Consider the following 16,444-nt stretch of genomic DNA (forward strand, 5'->3'; position numbering starts at 1 on the left):
GGATTAATTATGAATAACGGAGTAGAGTGCTTCGAGATTTGAGTACACTAACTACCAGTCAGAAAAAATGCCTGACCCACAAGCCGTCAACTTTTTTATCTTGCAAGTAATCCGTACTTCGTACTGTAATCCGTACTTCGCCCCCTTTGGTAAGGTGTTGCCTGCCAAGCTCCCACCTTGCAGAACGCTCAGTCGGGTGCTGGATCCAGAATCTTAAGACTCAACGCAGCGGCGCACTCCGCATTCCGTGACCACTCCGCTTTTCATGTACCCGCCGATTCAATGAATTTTGGACGGCACCTGAAACCAAGTTGTAAAGCAGACACGGCATTATCCCCAAGCGCCTTCTCTTGAGATGCGCCATATTCTTCGTCGCATGCATATAGTTATATAATACCGCCGAAAACCGCTCAGGGTGAATTCTACATTTATTAGGATGGAACATTTAAACAGACCCTTCTGATTTCGCCGAACCGAAAATTGCTTGAAGTTGGGAATGACGGCCAGCAACCCAATCCGTAAATGCGACAGAACAGCAACGCTTTCAAGCATTACAATCCGAACAATGACAGAGAATCGCCTAGGCACATCCATACACCCCCCCAACCCAGTCTCATTTGTAGGTGGAGTTGATACGGATGACGTTCTTCCCAAGCTTGTCATCGCTGGCTTGAACCTATATCCCATGTCAGTACGCTCGCCGTATCCATATTTCGATGAACCGACACATACATTGTTCGTGATGCGGTCAATCTGCTTGATTTGCTCATTGAGAACGAAACCCTGAAACTCTGCGTTCTGGCGCAGATTCTTGGCTTGCTCCAAGATACCATCGACGATTTGCTCGTACCGCTCGTTTTGTTCTCTTTGCTGACCGTCGTCGTCCTCGAACTCGAACTGGGAAAAGTCTGTCTTCTTTTTGGCGCCGAGAAGTTCCTGAGGCCTATTGGCGTCAAGTTTCTTCCTCTCTGCCCGCCACTTCCGCTCGAGGTTATGCTCCTCCTGTATCGTTCTTTCACCCAAAACTTCGTGTTGCCGCTGAATCTCCAGTTTCCTCTGGGTTCGCGCCTGAACTCTCTTTTTGCTGTTCGCAACCAGGTTGAACATTGATGCGTTGGCCGCATCCAAATCATCCAGGTTCACAGTGCTGACTTCCACCTGGGACTCTGCAGTTTATGTTAGTAAGGGATCAAGAGGAGCAAATCGGGACCGGAAAAAAATTACGTGTCTTGAACGTGTTCTTCTCCGCATTATTCAACATCTCCGTCTGCCTGAGTAGCTGTTCGTTCATGAGCCTCATCCGCTCATTGGCCTCCACGGCTTTGGCATGGGCGCGCATGCCGACTTCGTTTGTTTCGTGCATCGTTTGCAGTATCTCGGCTTTGGTACTGTTCACCAGAGCCTCCTCTTTCTCTTCCTCGGTCATCTCTCGCGTTTCACCCTGTTCCATGGCAGGATCGTAAGACGCATCGTTCTGCCCTGGAACCTGGCTCGTGGGCTGCTTGGGATATCCATTGTAGTTGGCGAACAAATCCCCTGAGCTTGAAGCGTCTAGATTTCCGTAACCTCCCTGGCTCTGCGACGGAGGTGATGCGGAACTAGCGTATGGTGACGTCGCAGGTTCGAAACGGCTCTTGCCTACACCGTCTTGGGCACCGTACTTCTCCTTCGAAAAGCCGGTGCCCATGGATGGGCTCGGTGCGTTTGGATATGGCGACCCTCCGCCATAGGGAGACCGCTGGCTGCCAGACGGAGACGGTTGAGAGGGGTCGGGCGAGTACTGAGGAGGGGGGGACCTGTCGTTCCCGTAGCCGGGCGCCACTCGGCTCGGGAAACCGCCTGGGCGTGGGCCGCTCGGCAAGCCGGATGGCGCGCCTGCTGGGGCACTCGAAATGGACTGGTTGTCATTGTATTGGGCGGCATTGTACTGGGTGTACGGGGCGTACTGCGAAGGCGGGGAGGATTGGGTGGCCGGCGACTGCGGAGCGTAGGGGTTCGACTCCGGTTTCTCCTTTTCCGACTTCTTGAACAAGCTGCCAAATCGGCCCATGATTGAACGCGCTAAAGAGGTCTTGTACCGAGCAGGATATGGTTAGGACAAAATTCTTACAAAAATGTTGGAACGTTTGGAACAGGATAAGAGAAAGGTTTGCGTGTTCAGGGGCGTTTGAAACCAGACGGGCTAGTTGAATGCGCAAGGCAGGCGGGGGGTTAAGTGGGACTTTGGGCGGTGGACGCTTGGGCTCGTGCATCCCGACAGCCAGTGTCTTGGGTGCGTTCCAGATTTGCAGCCGCGTCTGGTCAGGTAAAAATGGATCGCTCCTGGCCGCGGCCCACCCGACCCTCGCCATGCTGACGACCATTGCCCTGCGCATTGGGCTTAGCTACATCAGCCCTTCGCCTCGGGCCTGTCGCTGCAGGCGCACCAGGCAATGAGCATGAAACAGCCTCCAGGTCCGGAATGGTCATTAACGTGGCATTTGGCGTACCTTTGTAATCCATCCGCCTCCTTCCCCTCTCGCCAATTCTCTCGTAAAAGGCCAGAATCGCCATCGCGGCCATCTTCTTTTCTTCCCTTCCCTCGCCCGCTCTGCCGTCGACTGTCTTTTTAGATGAAGCTCATCTGTGCTAGTTGGGGATGGGGCTTGGCATTCATCCTTGAGTGGCGGTGGGGACGGAGACTGATCATCGGGCGGGTACACCGCCATCTTCGCTTCTCTTCGCTTGCGCTACTAGGCGTTGACCGAGATGCGTTTCGCACCGCTCGTCGTATGGAGGAATCGGCGTGTTCTCTTTCGCTGAAAATTCAGCGGCAGATTTGTGTTGCATTTGGTCAACTTATCTCTGCTCTCGCTTCTTTTGTGCAAATTCGACTTGGAATGCTGTCGCCCATCGCCCGGGCAGTGGCAGTGTTCTTTCTTGAGGAAGCCAATGCTAGATGGGCGTTAGTTAAGCAGCAACCTGAAGTTGTGTGGTGGGGTGGCAGAAAGCTCGGTACCTCTCCATCTGAACTTTGTCTGGCGAAATCCAATCGGCTGCCTTCCGCTGAATGCGTCACAGGCAGTTCCCAATCAGGACAGCGCATTTGTCCCGATGGAAGTCATCGGCTACCGTTGCAGGTATTTTATTTTCTCACCAACGACCTCGGCCGCCATCATCATACCCATCCTCCGCCTGAAGACCCGACAACACCGTTGCACATGATGGCTTCTTTCAACTAAGGCGACGTCCTGGTTCTCGTGATTGCAGCATCTCGGGCTCTACTCTCTTTTCGAGTTTTCGCCCTTTCTTTTCGAGCTTGATCGCTCAGAACCTCCAAGATGATACCACGAATACATCTGCTCTTCCTTTTTGAAATGACCACCGCTTGTGCAATGTCTGTTCTTTTACAATCTCATTGACTTGCACTCATCCGGTTATCGACTGTATATTTTGTATATTTGTTCCCAGCCGTTGGCTCACATAGCGAACACATAACCTCTTGAACCGGGCCGATACACCAAGACCCGATGTCGGTGTTCACCTTCGACCCCAATCCGCCGCGGGTGGCATCCCCATGGCTACGGCCTGGCAACTCCGACAAGTTTCCAGGCCCGACTCAGTCCACAGACCGACAAGGACCCGCTGGCTTTGGCTTACTCTCGGACTACGGTGTCACCAAGCTCGAGCCCGAGCCGCAGGATGGCCCTACCGAGTATAAGCTTCATTTGCTGTTGAGGCCACGGAGGAAGTATGAACGGATCAGCACGGCGACTCGCATCAGTGAGTCCACCCAGTCACGACCGTCTTCCGATTCCAGGACGGCCAAGGCGGGCCCGCCGAGCCCTGGGCCCTCCGTTACCTCACCTCAATCACGCCAGGACCGTCTTGAGCACCTTACGACCCAGCTCCTGTGGAGGCTGCAGCAGTCGTGTCCTTACCATGCCGGTTCTGCCTCGCCTGGGCTCGTCATTCCCCAGCTCCCCGACGAGAACGCCCCTCTGGATGCACCAGTCCAACTGGGCAAGTTGCTCCCGGGGCTGGAGGCATCGAGGGGAGCACTCTACGAAATCGGTGTCGCAGACGATGGCACGCTTGCGGGCCTGACCAAAGACGAGATGGACGAGAGTCTCAGCACCCTTCGCATCATGGCTGCCAGTCTGGGCTGCAACATGGAGGTGCTCCGCATGCTGGTTGTTGGAGAATGTGAGTGGGTAGACGCGAGCGGAGCCCAGGACTCCGGCAGTTCAGGATCAGAGGGGATCGTGCACAGGGCAAAATTATGGGTTGCTGAGGCTTTGGTCACGCCCGATCTGCGGCCCAGAGACGACACCCGGTCACCAAGCACGAGATCCCCAGGAGCGGCGCGGCCGGCCGAGGCCTTGCCCGACCCAAAGCAAGGGCCACTCACTACGGATCAGTTGCGCGTCACGGTTACGGGTCCGACGACGTCCGGGAAGTCCACTCTCTTGGGAACACTCTCGAGCGGGACCCTCGACAATGGCCGTGGCAAAGGCCGGCTTGGCCTTCTCAAGCACCTCCACGAGGTCGCGTCCGGCGTCACGTCGTCTGTCACGCAGGAACTCGTCGGCTACAACAATGAGGATATTATCAACTACGCTCATAGCGGAGTCGAGTCCTGGATTGATATCCACGACTTCACCAAAGATGGCCGTCTGGTCTACCTGGTGGATTCTGCCGGCCACCCGCGCTACCGACGAACCATCCTCCGAGGTATCGTCGGCTGGGCTCCTCACTGGACCTTGCTCTGCATCGCGGCTGACAGTGCCGAGCTCGTCTCCACTGCGGGTGCCACATCCGCTTCCCAAGACGTGCTTGGGACCGTCAGCACGAACGTTGATCTTGCGTCGGCTCATCTGGACCTCTGTTTACGGCTTGGTCTGCCGCTCGTCGTCGTCATCACTAAGTTGGATCTGGCAACCAAGTCGAGCCTGTCCATCACCCTTAACAAGATCCTCTCGGGTTTAAAGGGAGCTAAGCGGGTGCCGAAGATCGTGAAGGGGGGCTCGGCAGGGGACTCGGAACCCACGCGCATGTCCGACCAGGATAGAAAAGCCGTCAGGGACGCACTTGACTGCATCAAGGCAAACGAGGACCCGTCGTCGGTTGTTCCTATCTTGCTCACCAGTTCGGTCGATGGGCGGGGGATCGGCACACTGCACGCATTGCTTCAGGGCCTCCCGCTTCCCCCAACGCCTACCTCTTTCGATTACATCGGGGCAGCGCTAAACCCCGAGCAGCCGGCATGCCTGTTTCACATCGAAGACAAGTTCAGCCTGCCCGCGTCCTATGCGCTCGCCACGAGCGACACCAACCAGCCGACCGATCTGGGCACTGTCGTAGCCGGATACCTCCGCTTCGGCAGCCTCTCGATCGGCGACAAGGTGGTCGTGGGACCCTTCCCTCCGGAGGACGACGACCAGGGCACCACGCCCGAAGACCGCGGGACTCCCCACAGCTGCGGACTCTCGCCCTCGCACCCTTCGTCGGCCGAACTCAGCCGCGTCGCCTCCAGAAACGCAGTGTCGGCATCGACCATCAGCGGCGAATGGCACACCGCCTCCATCGTCAGCATCCGCAATCTGCGCCTCCCCGTACAGACGCTCTCCGCGGGCCAAGTCGGATCGATCGGGATGGTCTTCGATCCCCCACCGACTCCAGCAGGTCACACCAACTTCGGCGGCGTGGACACCAACGGTGCCTCGGGCCGCCACGCGCCGCCGGCTACGAGTACCAAGACCCCCCGACTGCGCAAAGGCATGATCTTGGCCGTGCCCAGCCAGCACATGGTCTCGTCTGGCCTGTCGCTGCAGGCAGTCAGCGGGCTGACGGCAGTGTTTGACGAGAGCAACCGGGGCGTCGCCGCGCTGACGGTCGGCAGCCTAGTCAATATTTACGTGGCGAGCGTCCGGTCTGCCGCGCGGGTGGTGCGCGTATCGAGGATGGAACCGCAGAATGGGGGTGGTAATGGTGATGGTGATGACGGCGGGAAGGCGGCAGCGGATGGGCTTGACGACGACCTGTTCGGGCTTTCCGAGGACATGGGCGTGGAGAATATCGACGCGCGGGGAGGTGCCGTGGATGGCAGTGTCGAGGTGCAGTTGGAGCTGCTGTCGACGAGAGAGTGGGTCGAGCTGGGGTCGCGGATCTTGGTCCTCGAGGGTGGACGACAGGACCGGTCCGGGTTGGAAGGGTTCGTCGGGAAGGTTGTTGAGATCACGGAATGACGCGAGCATTGTGGGTGAGCTTAGGTTTACATGTTGTATCTTAGGCCATTTTCTCTAGTTTTTGGTATCAGCATTCTCTGCCTTTGTAGCTTTTGACATCTAACGCACCTATTACCCCAAGATCATCGACCAAGCCGGGGGCCTTTACTGTTCAGATATGAAAGAGTCAGGACCCTGACGCGAAAGTTCTCGGCGTATGTATTCCTGGAACCTCATGCAAGCTTTGCCGCGAGACACCAAAGACGCCAAGATTAGGGAGATGGTGTTTCGTGGCTGGTTACCTCCATCCCTCCGCTCTGTGACGGAAATCCTGCCGTTTTCCTTTTTTCTTCTCTTTTAGGGAGAAAACGCTTTCTTAAACAATGGTTAATGTGCATCACAGAGGTTTATGCACTTCGTCGCCTGGGCGAGGCATTTAGTTTTCAGCCTGTTGGTTTTCAAAATAAATTGATGGTCCCAGGATTTTTTTTTTGGAGCAGAACAGTTGTGTAAAGTGCCTCGATGGGAACCGCCCCAATGCTTGTATAGCTCAGGACAGACAAACACCTTTCCTAAACCTTTGGCGACAAAGGAAAGAGCAACTCTCAAACCCCCTTTGCCTGTCCGGAGCAAAGGCATTGGCGTTCCCAAGACTTGGGGAGATTTCCGATTGCGGTGATCGTACATGGGCTTCATCGGCAGATAAGAGGTTCAAATCCTCGTTCGTCGTTTCCAATTCCCGAATTCCCACTAGGAGGCTGAGTATCGTTGCGTCTCTCTGAAGTGTGACCCAACGACCGCCTGCAGCAAGTCACTCCTCCGAAACCCTTAACGCCAGAACGCCTCCCCTCTCCCTTGTCGCGCACCAAAATTAAGGCCCTCGCCACGATTTTGCGGTTTCCCCATCTTTACAACGCTCACGCCCTCACCAACCCGTAGAAGAGGGTCCAGGTCAGGATAAACCCTGCCAGCCCGTTCATCAGGCCCCCGGCCCAGAACTCGTAAGGGCCGCGGAAGTACCGGCTCGTGTCGAGCGGCGGCTTGCCCGCGGCCAGCGAAGTCGGGGCCACGCGGAGCGCGTAGAAGAGCACCGCCGTCAGAAGCGAGAAGACGAGGTAGAAGACGAAGCCCGAGTAGGACTCGAGGCCGAGGATGCCGGCCGAGACGCCGAAGAGGGAGGCAGCGAGCGTCTGCAGGTTGGAGAAGGTCTGGGGATCCGGGGCAGGCAGGGCGCATGCGTGCGTGTGCGGTGTTAGCTGGGGGGTTCAAGTCTTGAGATTCGAGCTGTGTGTCGGTTTTTTTTTTATTTTGTTTTTTTTTTTTTTTTGGGGGGGGGGGGGGGGGGGGGGGAATGGGGGATTGATTGGGTGGGCATTCTCGTGTGTTTGGACTCGGGGATAAACAGGCCGAGCGGCCGGCTGGGAGGCCCATCTGTGCGGAAACCACTAGAAACTAACCCGTGAGTTATGTACCACCGACTCATGCACGATGGGAGATATTTGGAGTTCGCGTTCGGAAGGCATGGTTGTGGTGATGGTTTGCGTCTGTGGGAACGGCGGAGAGTTGGTTCTTCGTGCGGCTTGGGGTGTTCTGAGCTGCGCTTGCACGGTTCTTTCGAGTCGATCCTCGCCAACCACGATGGAAAAACCTGTTAATTGACTGATAAATTTGGCGCTCGGTGTCCGAGCAGCGGATTTGAGAAGTCGCCTCTTCGTTGTACTCGTCGCGTCTTGTTGAGCTCAAGTTGTTGTACGGGCGTAAGCTTTGGTGGGCCGCACTGCAATGCAGCGGCTCCGCTTGGCGATCTGCAGGCTGCATGGCTTGGAGCTTGTGTGGGGAAGCGTACGATAATACGGATACGGTAACGCGATCGGTATTACGGAGTATCGTCGGGTGCGACAGCCGCCGTCTTGGCCCGAAATTGGGGAAGCTTGCCCCTTGCAAATTAGTTAATGCGAAAGTGAAACAAACGGCACAGTATCGGACTTGTAACGGACCCCCAGGGTTGCAGTTCTTCTTAGTGTAGGTATGGATTAGAACGATCGCCTTGATGATCAAGATCGAAAGTGACAAAGTGTCCTCGGTGGCGGATGCAAAATGAACTCTTTTCGAGCTGCCGTCTAGTCGCTCGGAAGTTGATATCTGACACGATCGAAAGCGAGATTGGGGCCATGACGTCGGTGCATGATTGAAAAAAAAAAAAGAAAAAAGAAAAAAAGACGGCACCTTTAAGGGCGACCTCAGGCCGTAAGAAACAAGTTGAAACGACTTTGGCGAGCCGAATTGTTTAATAAGGAGATCCGGCGGCCAGGGGGGTGCTCTTCCAGGATTATTTCCGCCGGGCAGTGCCTCCCAGGGTCTTAAGACAATTAATGATTTGCTTTTAGCGACCTTCCTCCAGCGCGTCGTACACCTTTTTACTCCGTAGGCATGGTGTCATTACAGTGGATTGCCCACAACGTAACCGACTTTCAGGAGTTCCAGACGCTAATTTAGCGAAGAGAGGGCTCCCACCACCCTTACTAGTCGTCTCCATCCCATCTCCTCCGGCCGCATGCGTCTCGACCACGGAACAGAAACATGCAAAACGGTTTCGCGAACGGCCACCTCGCAACGCTAGCACAACAACAATCCCGATTCTCTCCCACCGTCGCCGCCGCCAGAGGCCTCACCTGCGCCGACCCGGAGTCTTGTGTCTCGTGCACAGCGTTGCCAGCAGGGACCATCCACACAAAGACGGTCGAGGAACGCGGTCTCTGGTGCGCATCGGGCGGGCAGATGGGGGACTGTTGCCATAGCCTTGTGACCATCCAGCAGTAACACGCCGTTCATGGAGACCGTCATTCAAGACCACACTCCGCTTGCCGACTATCTGAAGGGTTAGTATTCCTCCGCTCGTCTCCCGTCTTGCGCGCGCAGGTCGCAACGAGCTCTCAGGATGGCAACTTGGACACGGACACTGACTGCTTTCTCGGTAGATGAGGGCGAAGAACAGCAGGCATGGGCTACGCCGGCAGCCTCGGATAAGCACGATGATTCGCCGCCGTCCAGTCCGTCATTCGCGCCGGTAGGACGTCCAATGGTCAAGAAGCGCTTCAGAGCCAGCATGCCGAACCCCCTATCTCTGGGCGTTTCTCCGAAGCACCGACTCAGCTCTCTGCGCGACTCTTGCTCAGTCAGTCAACCCCCCCCCCCAACACACACTCTCTCTCTAGATGGGAAGACATGGCTGACCTCTTTGGCTCCTTGCGCAAACAGAAAGTGGTGGTGTCGAGGATAGACCGTGGCGACAACCTAAAGTTCATTGAGCAGTTTCGATATACGATTGTCGCATCACAGCTGCTGAGCGGGCATTCTATAGCAGCGCATCCAAACGCCCAGAGTCGGTCAAATGATGCGCCAGAAACAGCTCAGAACGCCGCGACTCCAACGACAACGGGGGTGTTAGCAGCAGCGGCCGCAGCCCTCGTTGTTGCATGGATGGTCAAATGGGTGCATTCGGGGGGCTGGGCGCATTTGACGAAGAAGCGAGTGACTTTTACGGCCCTGGTCCTCGTGGCGGTAGCTGTGGTGTCGCAGGCCTATCTCAAACAGCAGTGGCTTCGATATTTACGGAACCAGGCGCTGAGCGAAGTGACCACTTTCGTCTCCAGGTCCCAGGACTTCGACAGCGCATGCAGCGCGGCCCTGTCACTCATCCAGGAGGTCGAGCTCGTGTCTCGGGGCTACAGGATGTAAGTGTTGGCCCGCCTTTCGGTGCTACGCCGATGGACTCACACGCCAGCAGAAGTGCGCCCCTGCCTCCTATTAGCCGCATGGAGGACCGATCACAGCTGCGCCGCTGCAATAGGCTGCGTAAGGCGCTGAAGGGACGGCTGTCCGACATGATTGAGACTCACCTGCAGGTCTCGACGGCGATCAAGGGCTTCGCCGAGCAGGTAGACCAAGAAAAGTACCACGATATCTACGACATCAGCGACTTTGACATTTCGGACGCGGTGCGAGGCTTTTCCGAAAAGGAGTTTGAGGATCCAGAGGCTCTACGGTCCTTGAAGATTGCCGCATCCCGCTTCCACATCATTCGCAAACTTCTGCTGTGCTCTCTCCTTGCCTTTGAGGCGGCAGGCGACAACACCGACTTCCTCCGATGGTCGACGGCTGTGGAGGGACTAAAGACCCTTAATAACGCCACATCCGAAAGTTATGAAAAGCTTCGCCGACTGCTCAGCGAAGAAGAAAGTGAGCGAGGATCCCCTGTTCACGTCTCTCTGTCCCGGGTGCTAATTTGTACAGCTTTCCCGACCATCTTGGAGACCAAATCACCATTGTCTCCCAATCGAGAGAAACGACGGTCGCAGTTTATGAAGCTCAATTCGTTGTCGATGGGCATCCGAGGCCTTCAGGCAAAGCTTGCCCTGCTACGTGAAGAGTCGGAGAGGATACTGAACGAGGCGGATGACGTGTCCGATTTGGGATCCAGCCTGATGGCTCAATACGAGTCCATCGGACAGGATCTGAAGACGCTCACGCAGGCTTGGGAGGAAGGCAAGGCAGCCTTGGCGTCCGGCATTGACCGGAACGAGAAGCGGCTCTCGTCCCTCAGTACCCTGCTTTCACCAGCGAGTTCTCTCAGCGGGCTCACCACCGTTGAAGATGGCGGAGCATCCGAGGCATTCCGCGCGCTGACCGGAGAGTCCCCGCCGGGCTCAACTCTGGGCAGCCCAAAGGGGGGGTGCTCGGACGAGGCGGAAGTGTTCGAGGCAGTCTCCCTGCCGTCCCGGCCGCGCAGCCTGCTGACTCGGGAGGAGCGGATCGCCAAGATGAAGGAAGAACGGGAGAGGAGAGAACTCGCGAGGGAGAGGAGCGAGGCCAGCCGCGGGATGCTCCGGGAACTCGAGACGGTCATCAACCTGCGACCAAAGCGGGCGACCATGCCCGCGCCCTCTCGAATCTCGTTATGACCGTGATGACTACCAACAAACCAAGACGGAACCTCTCTTTCCTTTGTCGTTTTGCATCGTGCTTGCTACCCAGATCTTAATGGTGGCTTGTATAGACAGCGGCTTGTTTCCATATTTGTCTTGATTCTCACTATCCAGCAGCATCTATCAGCTTTGGAGCTCACAAACTGGATCCGACGGGATGGGCGTTCATTGGGTGGAATTTGTTGCAGACGTTTGCATCTGTAAATATGCTTAATTCTGTTTCTGCGTCGCGGTTGTAATTAGACTTTTGCTGGCCGATGTTCCAGTACATTGAATGCGGTAGAAGAAAGGCTCAGTCGGCCAATCTCTCTCTCTCTCTCTCTCTCTCTTCTTTTTTTTTTTTTTTTTTTTTTTTTTTTTTTTTTTTTTTTTTCGTTCATTTTTATCTTCTTGCTCTACCCGTAGCCGCAACATGACAGACTTTGTGCTGTGCCAAGCACCTCCTGACCTCAAGCCTGGGGAGTTATCAGGCACCAGACCCCACGCCAGGCGCGCTCCAGCACGAGCTAAACCAGGAGAGGCAATCAATCTAACGCCTGGCGCGTCTTTTCGACCGCCAAAGCGCGTCGCGTGCCCGATCCATCTTTCCCTCCCACTCAGAACTTCATCTCAACCATTGCAAAACCCAACCCAACGACAAACCACGACGAAAGCACACACCTAACAAGCCCTCACACCCAAATATTACTCCAATTACTTCACCAAATCAGTCTTTCAGATCTTACCACACACACACACACACACACACACACACACAATCAGTGAGTGTTCCAGCATCATCCCCGACCCCTCCTGAGCTGCGTTACAGGAGCTCGAAGCTGACGAACGCAGCCATGTTAGAAGCACGTTTGGAGCAGGCGAGCATCCTGAAGAAGGTATGCGCTCGATTAGCACCTGGATCATTGCGCACTTAGGCGCTCTAACGGAAGCTTCTGCGCAGGTTGTCGACGCCATCAAGGATCTGGTGCAAGACTGCAATTTTGACTGCAATGACAGCGGCATCGCCCTGCAGGCCATGGACAACAGCCATGTCGCGCTCGTGTCCATGATGCTCAAGGCCGAGGGCTTCTCGCCGTTCCGCTGCGACCGTAACATCGCGCTCGGCATCAACCTCACCTCCCTCACCAAGGTGCTGCGGGCGGCCCAGAATGAGGATATTCTCACCCTCAAGGCGGAGGACGCGCCTGACGTCCTCAACCTCGTCTTCGAGAGCTCCGAGACCGACAGGATCTCCGAATACGACCTCAAGCTCATGGATATTGACCAGGAACACCTGGGTATCCCGGACACCGAGTACGCGGCCACAATCACCATGCCCGCGAACGAGTTCAAGCGCATCACAACAGATCTGATGGCTATGTCTGAGTCAGGTATTTGCTACCGCAACAGAGCCCAACCCCCCCTCCCCCCCCCTCCCCCGGGGGCCCAGGAACACGCGCGAGGAGAGGTTGCTGACGGAACGTTGCGCACAGTCACGATCGATGCGAGCAAGGATGGCGTCAAGTTCTCGTGCCAGGGCGACATCGGTAACGGGTCCGTCACCCTGCGGCAACACTCCAACGTGGATAAGCCGAACGAGTCGATCGAGATCGAGCTCAGCGAGCCCGTCTCGCTCACCTTCTCCCTCAAGTACCTCGTCAACTTCTGCAAAGCCTCGGCGCTGTCGAACCAGGTCAAGATCTGCCTCTCCAACGAGGTGCCCCTCCTGGTCGAGTACAGCCTGGGAGGAAGCAGTTATCTGCGCTTCTACCTGGCGCCAAAGGTATGCCAAACGCTCGCAATTGCTGCCCAGAGATACAATTCTAACGCTGATCCCTTTTTTTCAAACAGATTGGCGATGAGGAGTAGAGAAGGGTCGAATGAAAACGACGGTCACGCAAAGGATTGGCGCTGCATAGGTACCTACCTACAACTAACAGCATGGATGATGTTTGCCAAAAAGTAGACGCATTGGTGAAGGAGGCCATGGCCCGTTGTGAGGGTAGGTCAGGGCTCACGAGACGGCCATCTGTGACCGCTTATGGTAATGAAACTACACACTACTTGCTCCCCCATTGGAGATCAAATTCCCAAATGGACACTGCTCAACTTCACCGCGATCTTTGTTCCCATCCAGTTGCCGCCAATTCCAACAAAGCTAAGTACCTAGGCCTGTGCTTGGAGCCGGGGAAGAAAGGGCTGGTCTAATTGCTACAAACGTAGTGTGCCACCCAATTTTTTTTTGTCGGGTGTTGCGCGGGGTATCTCAGCGCTCTGCAGGCAGATGGCGGGGTAAAATTCATGACACAACGGAAACCTCCAGCGCGGGTCAGCCCCGTTTTCTGGACTATTCCACGGCCGGCTCCGCCGAGCCACCTACTCTCAAACTACGGCCATTTGGGGTCGACTTCTCACCTTTGCAGTCATCCGCTCACTCGGAAAGAGTTCTGAGCGAACCCCTGTGGATTTCCGAGAGTCCCTCTGGTCTCGTCTGCAAACGGCTGGCGACTTCCTCTTCCTTCTCTCCCTCCCGCTCTGGCCCCCTCTCCCTTTCCAGCCCTGATCCCGGACCCATTCTCTTCCAAAACGTTTTCCAGAGATACCCGTGTAGATCGAGTGATTGCTCCGCCGCGGTAACCGAGCGCTGTGCTCCGCATTGCGTTTCGCCTCGTCTCTGGCCGTCGGTTGTCACATCGTCAGCTTCTCGTCAAATTCCTTTCGACTATGAGCGAAGGCTTGCTGGTTCCGGAAACCCGCGTATTGGCGATCGCCAGTCATGTAGGAAACGCATCGGTTTGACCTTGTCTGCTGTTCCTCCGCGCTAATCGAGTCTCCAAGGTCGTCTCTGGGTGAGTCTGACCTGGCAGTCCGCTCCCTGACTCTTCCTGACTCTTGCTTGCCGTGTCGCACGCCACTAACAGGCTTTGCGCCAAAAAAGATATGTCGGCAACAAGATCGCCGTATTCAGCCTACAGTCTCTGGGCTGCGATGTAGCGGCGCTCAATACCGTTCAGTTCAGTACGTCTATTCAACAGCGTCCTGCGCATGGCTCCGGCGCAGTTCTCGGTTCGCCTTCTGACCCCGCGCCCATAGGTAACCATACCGGATACAGACAATGGACGGGCTCGCGAGTGTCGGCGCAGGAGATTACGGACTTATACGAGGGCCTTAAGCAGTCCTACCTCGACGACTTCGACATGATGCTTTCGGGCTACGTCCCCGGCGCCCCAGCGCTCGAGGCCGTCGGACAAATAGGGCAGGAGCTCAAGCGCAAGGCGAAGTCTAAGCCGGGGAGCTTCTTCTGGGTACTGGATCCCGTCATGGGCGACAACGGCAGGCTCTACGTAGCGTCTGATGTCGTGCCCGTGTACAAGAGTCTAGCCCACCACGCCGATCTCATCCTGCCCAACCAGTTCGAAGCCGAGTAAGTGCCCCATTCCTCCTTCTTGTGCACATCCCTCCTCAGCCTCCTCGTCTCCGCCCACTCACCTTGCTGACGGGCAAATCCGCATTGCAGACTTCTCTCCGAAATTCCCATCACCGACATGGCCTCCCTCGGCCGCGCGGTCCAGGTCATGCACGAGCGGTACGGCGTCCCGCACATCGTCATCACGTCCGTCTCGCTCCCGCACCCGGACCACCCGGTCTCGTCGCTGTCCGTCGTGGGCTCCACCATGACCTCGGACCGCCGAGCCCGCGCCTTCAAGATAGTCTTCCCCGCCATCGACTGCTACTTCAGCGGCACGGGCGACATGTTCGCCGCGCTCATGTCGGTGCGCATGCGCGAGGCGGTCCACGACCGCGGGGGCGGGCTGATGGAGAGGGAGGCGTGGCTGAGCGACGACTCGGTCGACGCGCTGGACCTGCCTCTCGCCAGGGCCGCGGAGAGGGTGCTGGCGAGCATGCACGAGGTGCTGACCCAGACGGCGGAGAGGATGCAGGAGACGGTCAAGAAGGCGCAGGCCGAGGAGGAGGCCGCGGCCGGTGCTGATGGGGTGGTGGATGGCGAGGAGGCTGCGAAGGCGAGGGAGAAGAGGATGCACCTGGTCAGGAGCAAGGCGGCGGAGTTGCGGCTCGTCAGGCACCTCGACAGCTTGAGGTTCCCCAAGGTGGAGTTCCGCGCGACGAAGCTATAATAAAGAAAAAAGACGGGGAAGAGGACGAGGGGGAGCAATCCTCGGCATGCCGTGTGGCGGAAGCGACTTTTTTTTTTCCCCCCATAGAAAGCGATGCATAGACTCCGGACAATTGGACACGAGCACCCCATAGTAGTGTTGGTCCTCTAGCTGTTATCGTCGGCCGCCGCTCCAACCTGGTCCAACTTAGATCTATCTATCTGTCTTTGACGTCTTGATCGGATGCCGAAACCGTCCGATTTGCCCATTTCTTCCAACAAAATACAACAAAACCTGTTTCAATTCTTCCGAGGCCCTATATCATCATACCCGGCATGCCATGCGGGAAAAAAAAAAGAAGTTTCGAAAAAAAAAAAAAAAAAGCGGACTCAACATCCGCCTAGTTCTTCCCCGTGCTCCCGAACCCATTGACGCCCCGCACGCTCTCCTCGAGCTCCTGCACCTCGACCACAGCGGGCGTGTAGATGCGCTCGACGATGAGCTGCGCGATGCGGTCGCCCTCTTGCACCTCGTAGTCGGTCTCGCCGTGGTTGAACAGCAGCACCTTGACGTGGCCGCGGTAGTCGGCGTCGATGACGCCCGCGCCCGTGTCGATGGAGTGCTTGGCGGCGAGGCCGGAGCGCGGGGCGATGCGGCCGTCTGCGTTCGTGGTTTTTCCACCCTTGGTTAGCGTCTCCTGGAATTTTTTTCCCTTTTTTTTTTCTTTTTGGCTCGGCGGCGAGAGCGAACCAGCGCCGTGATCATGGGGGGTGGGCTTACAAGTCCCCGCGGGGAGAGACATGCTCAGGTCGGTGTCGACCAGCACCTTGCCGCGCGCCGGGATGGTCGTGGGCCGCGCGGCGTACAGGTCGTAGCCCGCCGCGAAGGCGCTGCCGCGGGTCGGGAGACGCGCCTTGTCCGAGAGCTTCTTGATCAGCAGCGGAGGGGGCTGCAGCTCCTGCTGTTGCTGCTTCTGCTTGGCCGCGTCGGACGAGTCCATGGTTTCGCTAGCCGAGTTGGCGGCGTCGTCCGTCTTGATGCGCTTAGCTGGCGGCGAGGTAGGGACGATGGGCTCGTTTGGGGTGCTGGTCGTCGTCTGGGCAGTCATAGTTTTCAAAAGTCCGGGGCAGGGTCTGGTCTGCTCGTTGCTCCTGTCAAG

At 56.8% G+C, this 16,444-nt stretch overlaps 7 protein-coding genes across 7 annotated transcripts; 4 read left to right on the forward strand and 3 right to left on the reverse strand.

Moving 5' to 3' along the window:
- Positions 1–476: 476 nt before the first annotated feature.
- On the reverse strand, positions 477–2,173 carry P884DRAFT_328842 (uncharacterized protein). The gene is made up of 3 exons (XM_069445610.1): positions 1,225–2,173; positions 733–1,166; positions 477–676 (listed from the first exon to the last, which is right to left on the reverse strand). Exons 1-3 carry the CDS (start codon positions 2,048–2,050, stop codon positions 614–616), a joined length of 1,323 nt encoding a protein of 440 aa, XP_069299005.1. The 5' UTR covers positions 2,051–2,173; the 3' UTR covers positions 477–613.
- Positions 2,174–3,156: 983 nt separating this feature from the next.
- On the forward strand, positions 3,157–6,357 carry P884DRAFT_258127 (uncharacterized protein). Its single transcript, XM_069441210.1, has one exon. The coding sequence runs from the start codon at positions 3,510–3,512 to the stop codon at positions 6,225–6,227; it is 2,718 nt and encodes a 905-aa protein (XP_069299006.1). The 5' UTR covers positions 3,157–3,509; the 3' UTR covers positions 6,228–6,357.
- A 766-nt stretch (positions 6,358–7,123) lies between these two features.
- Positions 7,124–7,729, reverse strand: P884DRAFT_196844 (Rab5-interacting protein family; the record flags this gene model as incomplete). Its single annotated transcript, XM_069438017.1, has 2 exons — positions 7,124–7,414; positions 7,664–7,729. 2 exons carry the CDS (start codon positions 7,727–7,729, stop codon positions 7,124–7,126), a joined length of 357 nt encoding a protein of 118 aa, XP_069299007.1.
- Positions 7,730–9,036: 1,307 nt separating this feature from the next.
- Positions 9,037–11,167, forward strand: P884DRAFT_197541 (Mysoin-binding motif of peroxisomes-domain-containing protein; the record flags this gene model as incomplete). The annotated part of the gene is made up of 5 exons (XM_069438068.1): positions 9,037–9,085; positions 9,185–9,381; positions 9,465–9,940; positions 9,994–10,445; positions 10,500–11,167. 5 exons carry the CDS (start codon positions 9,037–9,039, stop codon positions 11,165–11,167), a joined length of 1,842 nt encoding a protein of 613 aa, XP_069299008.1.
- A 599-nt stretch (positions 11,168–11,766) lies between these two features.
- On the forward strand, positions 11,767–13,039 carry P884DRAFT_328846 (proliferating cell nuclear antigen, N-terminal domain-containing protein; the record flags this gene model as incomplete). Its single annotated transcript, XM_069445611.1, has 5 exons — positions 11,767–11,952; positions 12,023–12,066; positions 12,132–12,561; positions 12,664–12,953; positions 13,022–13,039. Exons 2-5 carry the CDS (start codon positions 12,025–12,027, stop codon positions 13,037–13,039), a joined length of 780 nt encoding a protein of 259 aa, XP_069299009.1. The 5' UTR covers positions 11,767–11,952; positions 12,023–12,024.
- An 855-nt stretch (positions 13,040–13,894) lies between these two features.
- Positions 13,895–15,306, forward strand: P884DRAFT_298771 (Ribokinase-like protein; the record flags this gene model as incomplete). Its single annotated transcript, XM_069444637.1, has 5 exons — positions 13,895–13,948; positions 14,009–14,019; positions 14,109–14,188; positions 14,264–14,594; positions 14,688–15,306. The coding sequence occupies 5 exons, from the start codon at positions 13,895–13,897 to the stop codon at positions 15,304–15,306; spliced, it is 1,095 nt and encodes a 364-aa protein (XP_069299010.1).
- Positions 15,307–15,685: 379 nt separating this feature from the next.
- On the reverse strand, positions 15,686–16,393 carry P884DRAFT_276695 (dUTPase-like protein; the record flags this gene model as incomplete). The annotated part of the gene is made up of 2 exons (XM_069442987.1): positions 15,686–15,945; positions 16,066–16,393. 2 exons carry the CDS (start codon positions 16,391–16,393, stop codon positions 15,686–15,688), a joined length of 588 nt encoding a protein of 195 aa, XP_069299011.1.
- Between the last annotated feature and the right edge of the window lie 51 nt (positions 16,394–16,444).

The sequence above is a fragment of the Thermothelomyces heterothallicus genome, assembly GCF_042370625.1.
Source record: "Thermothelomyces heterothallicus CBS 202.75 unplaced genomic scaffold P884_scaffold_7, whole genome shotgun sequence".
Lineage (NCBI taxonomy): Eukaryota > Fungi > Ascomycota > Sordariomycetes > Sordariales > Chaetomiaceae > Thermothelomyces > Thermothelomyces heterothallicus.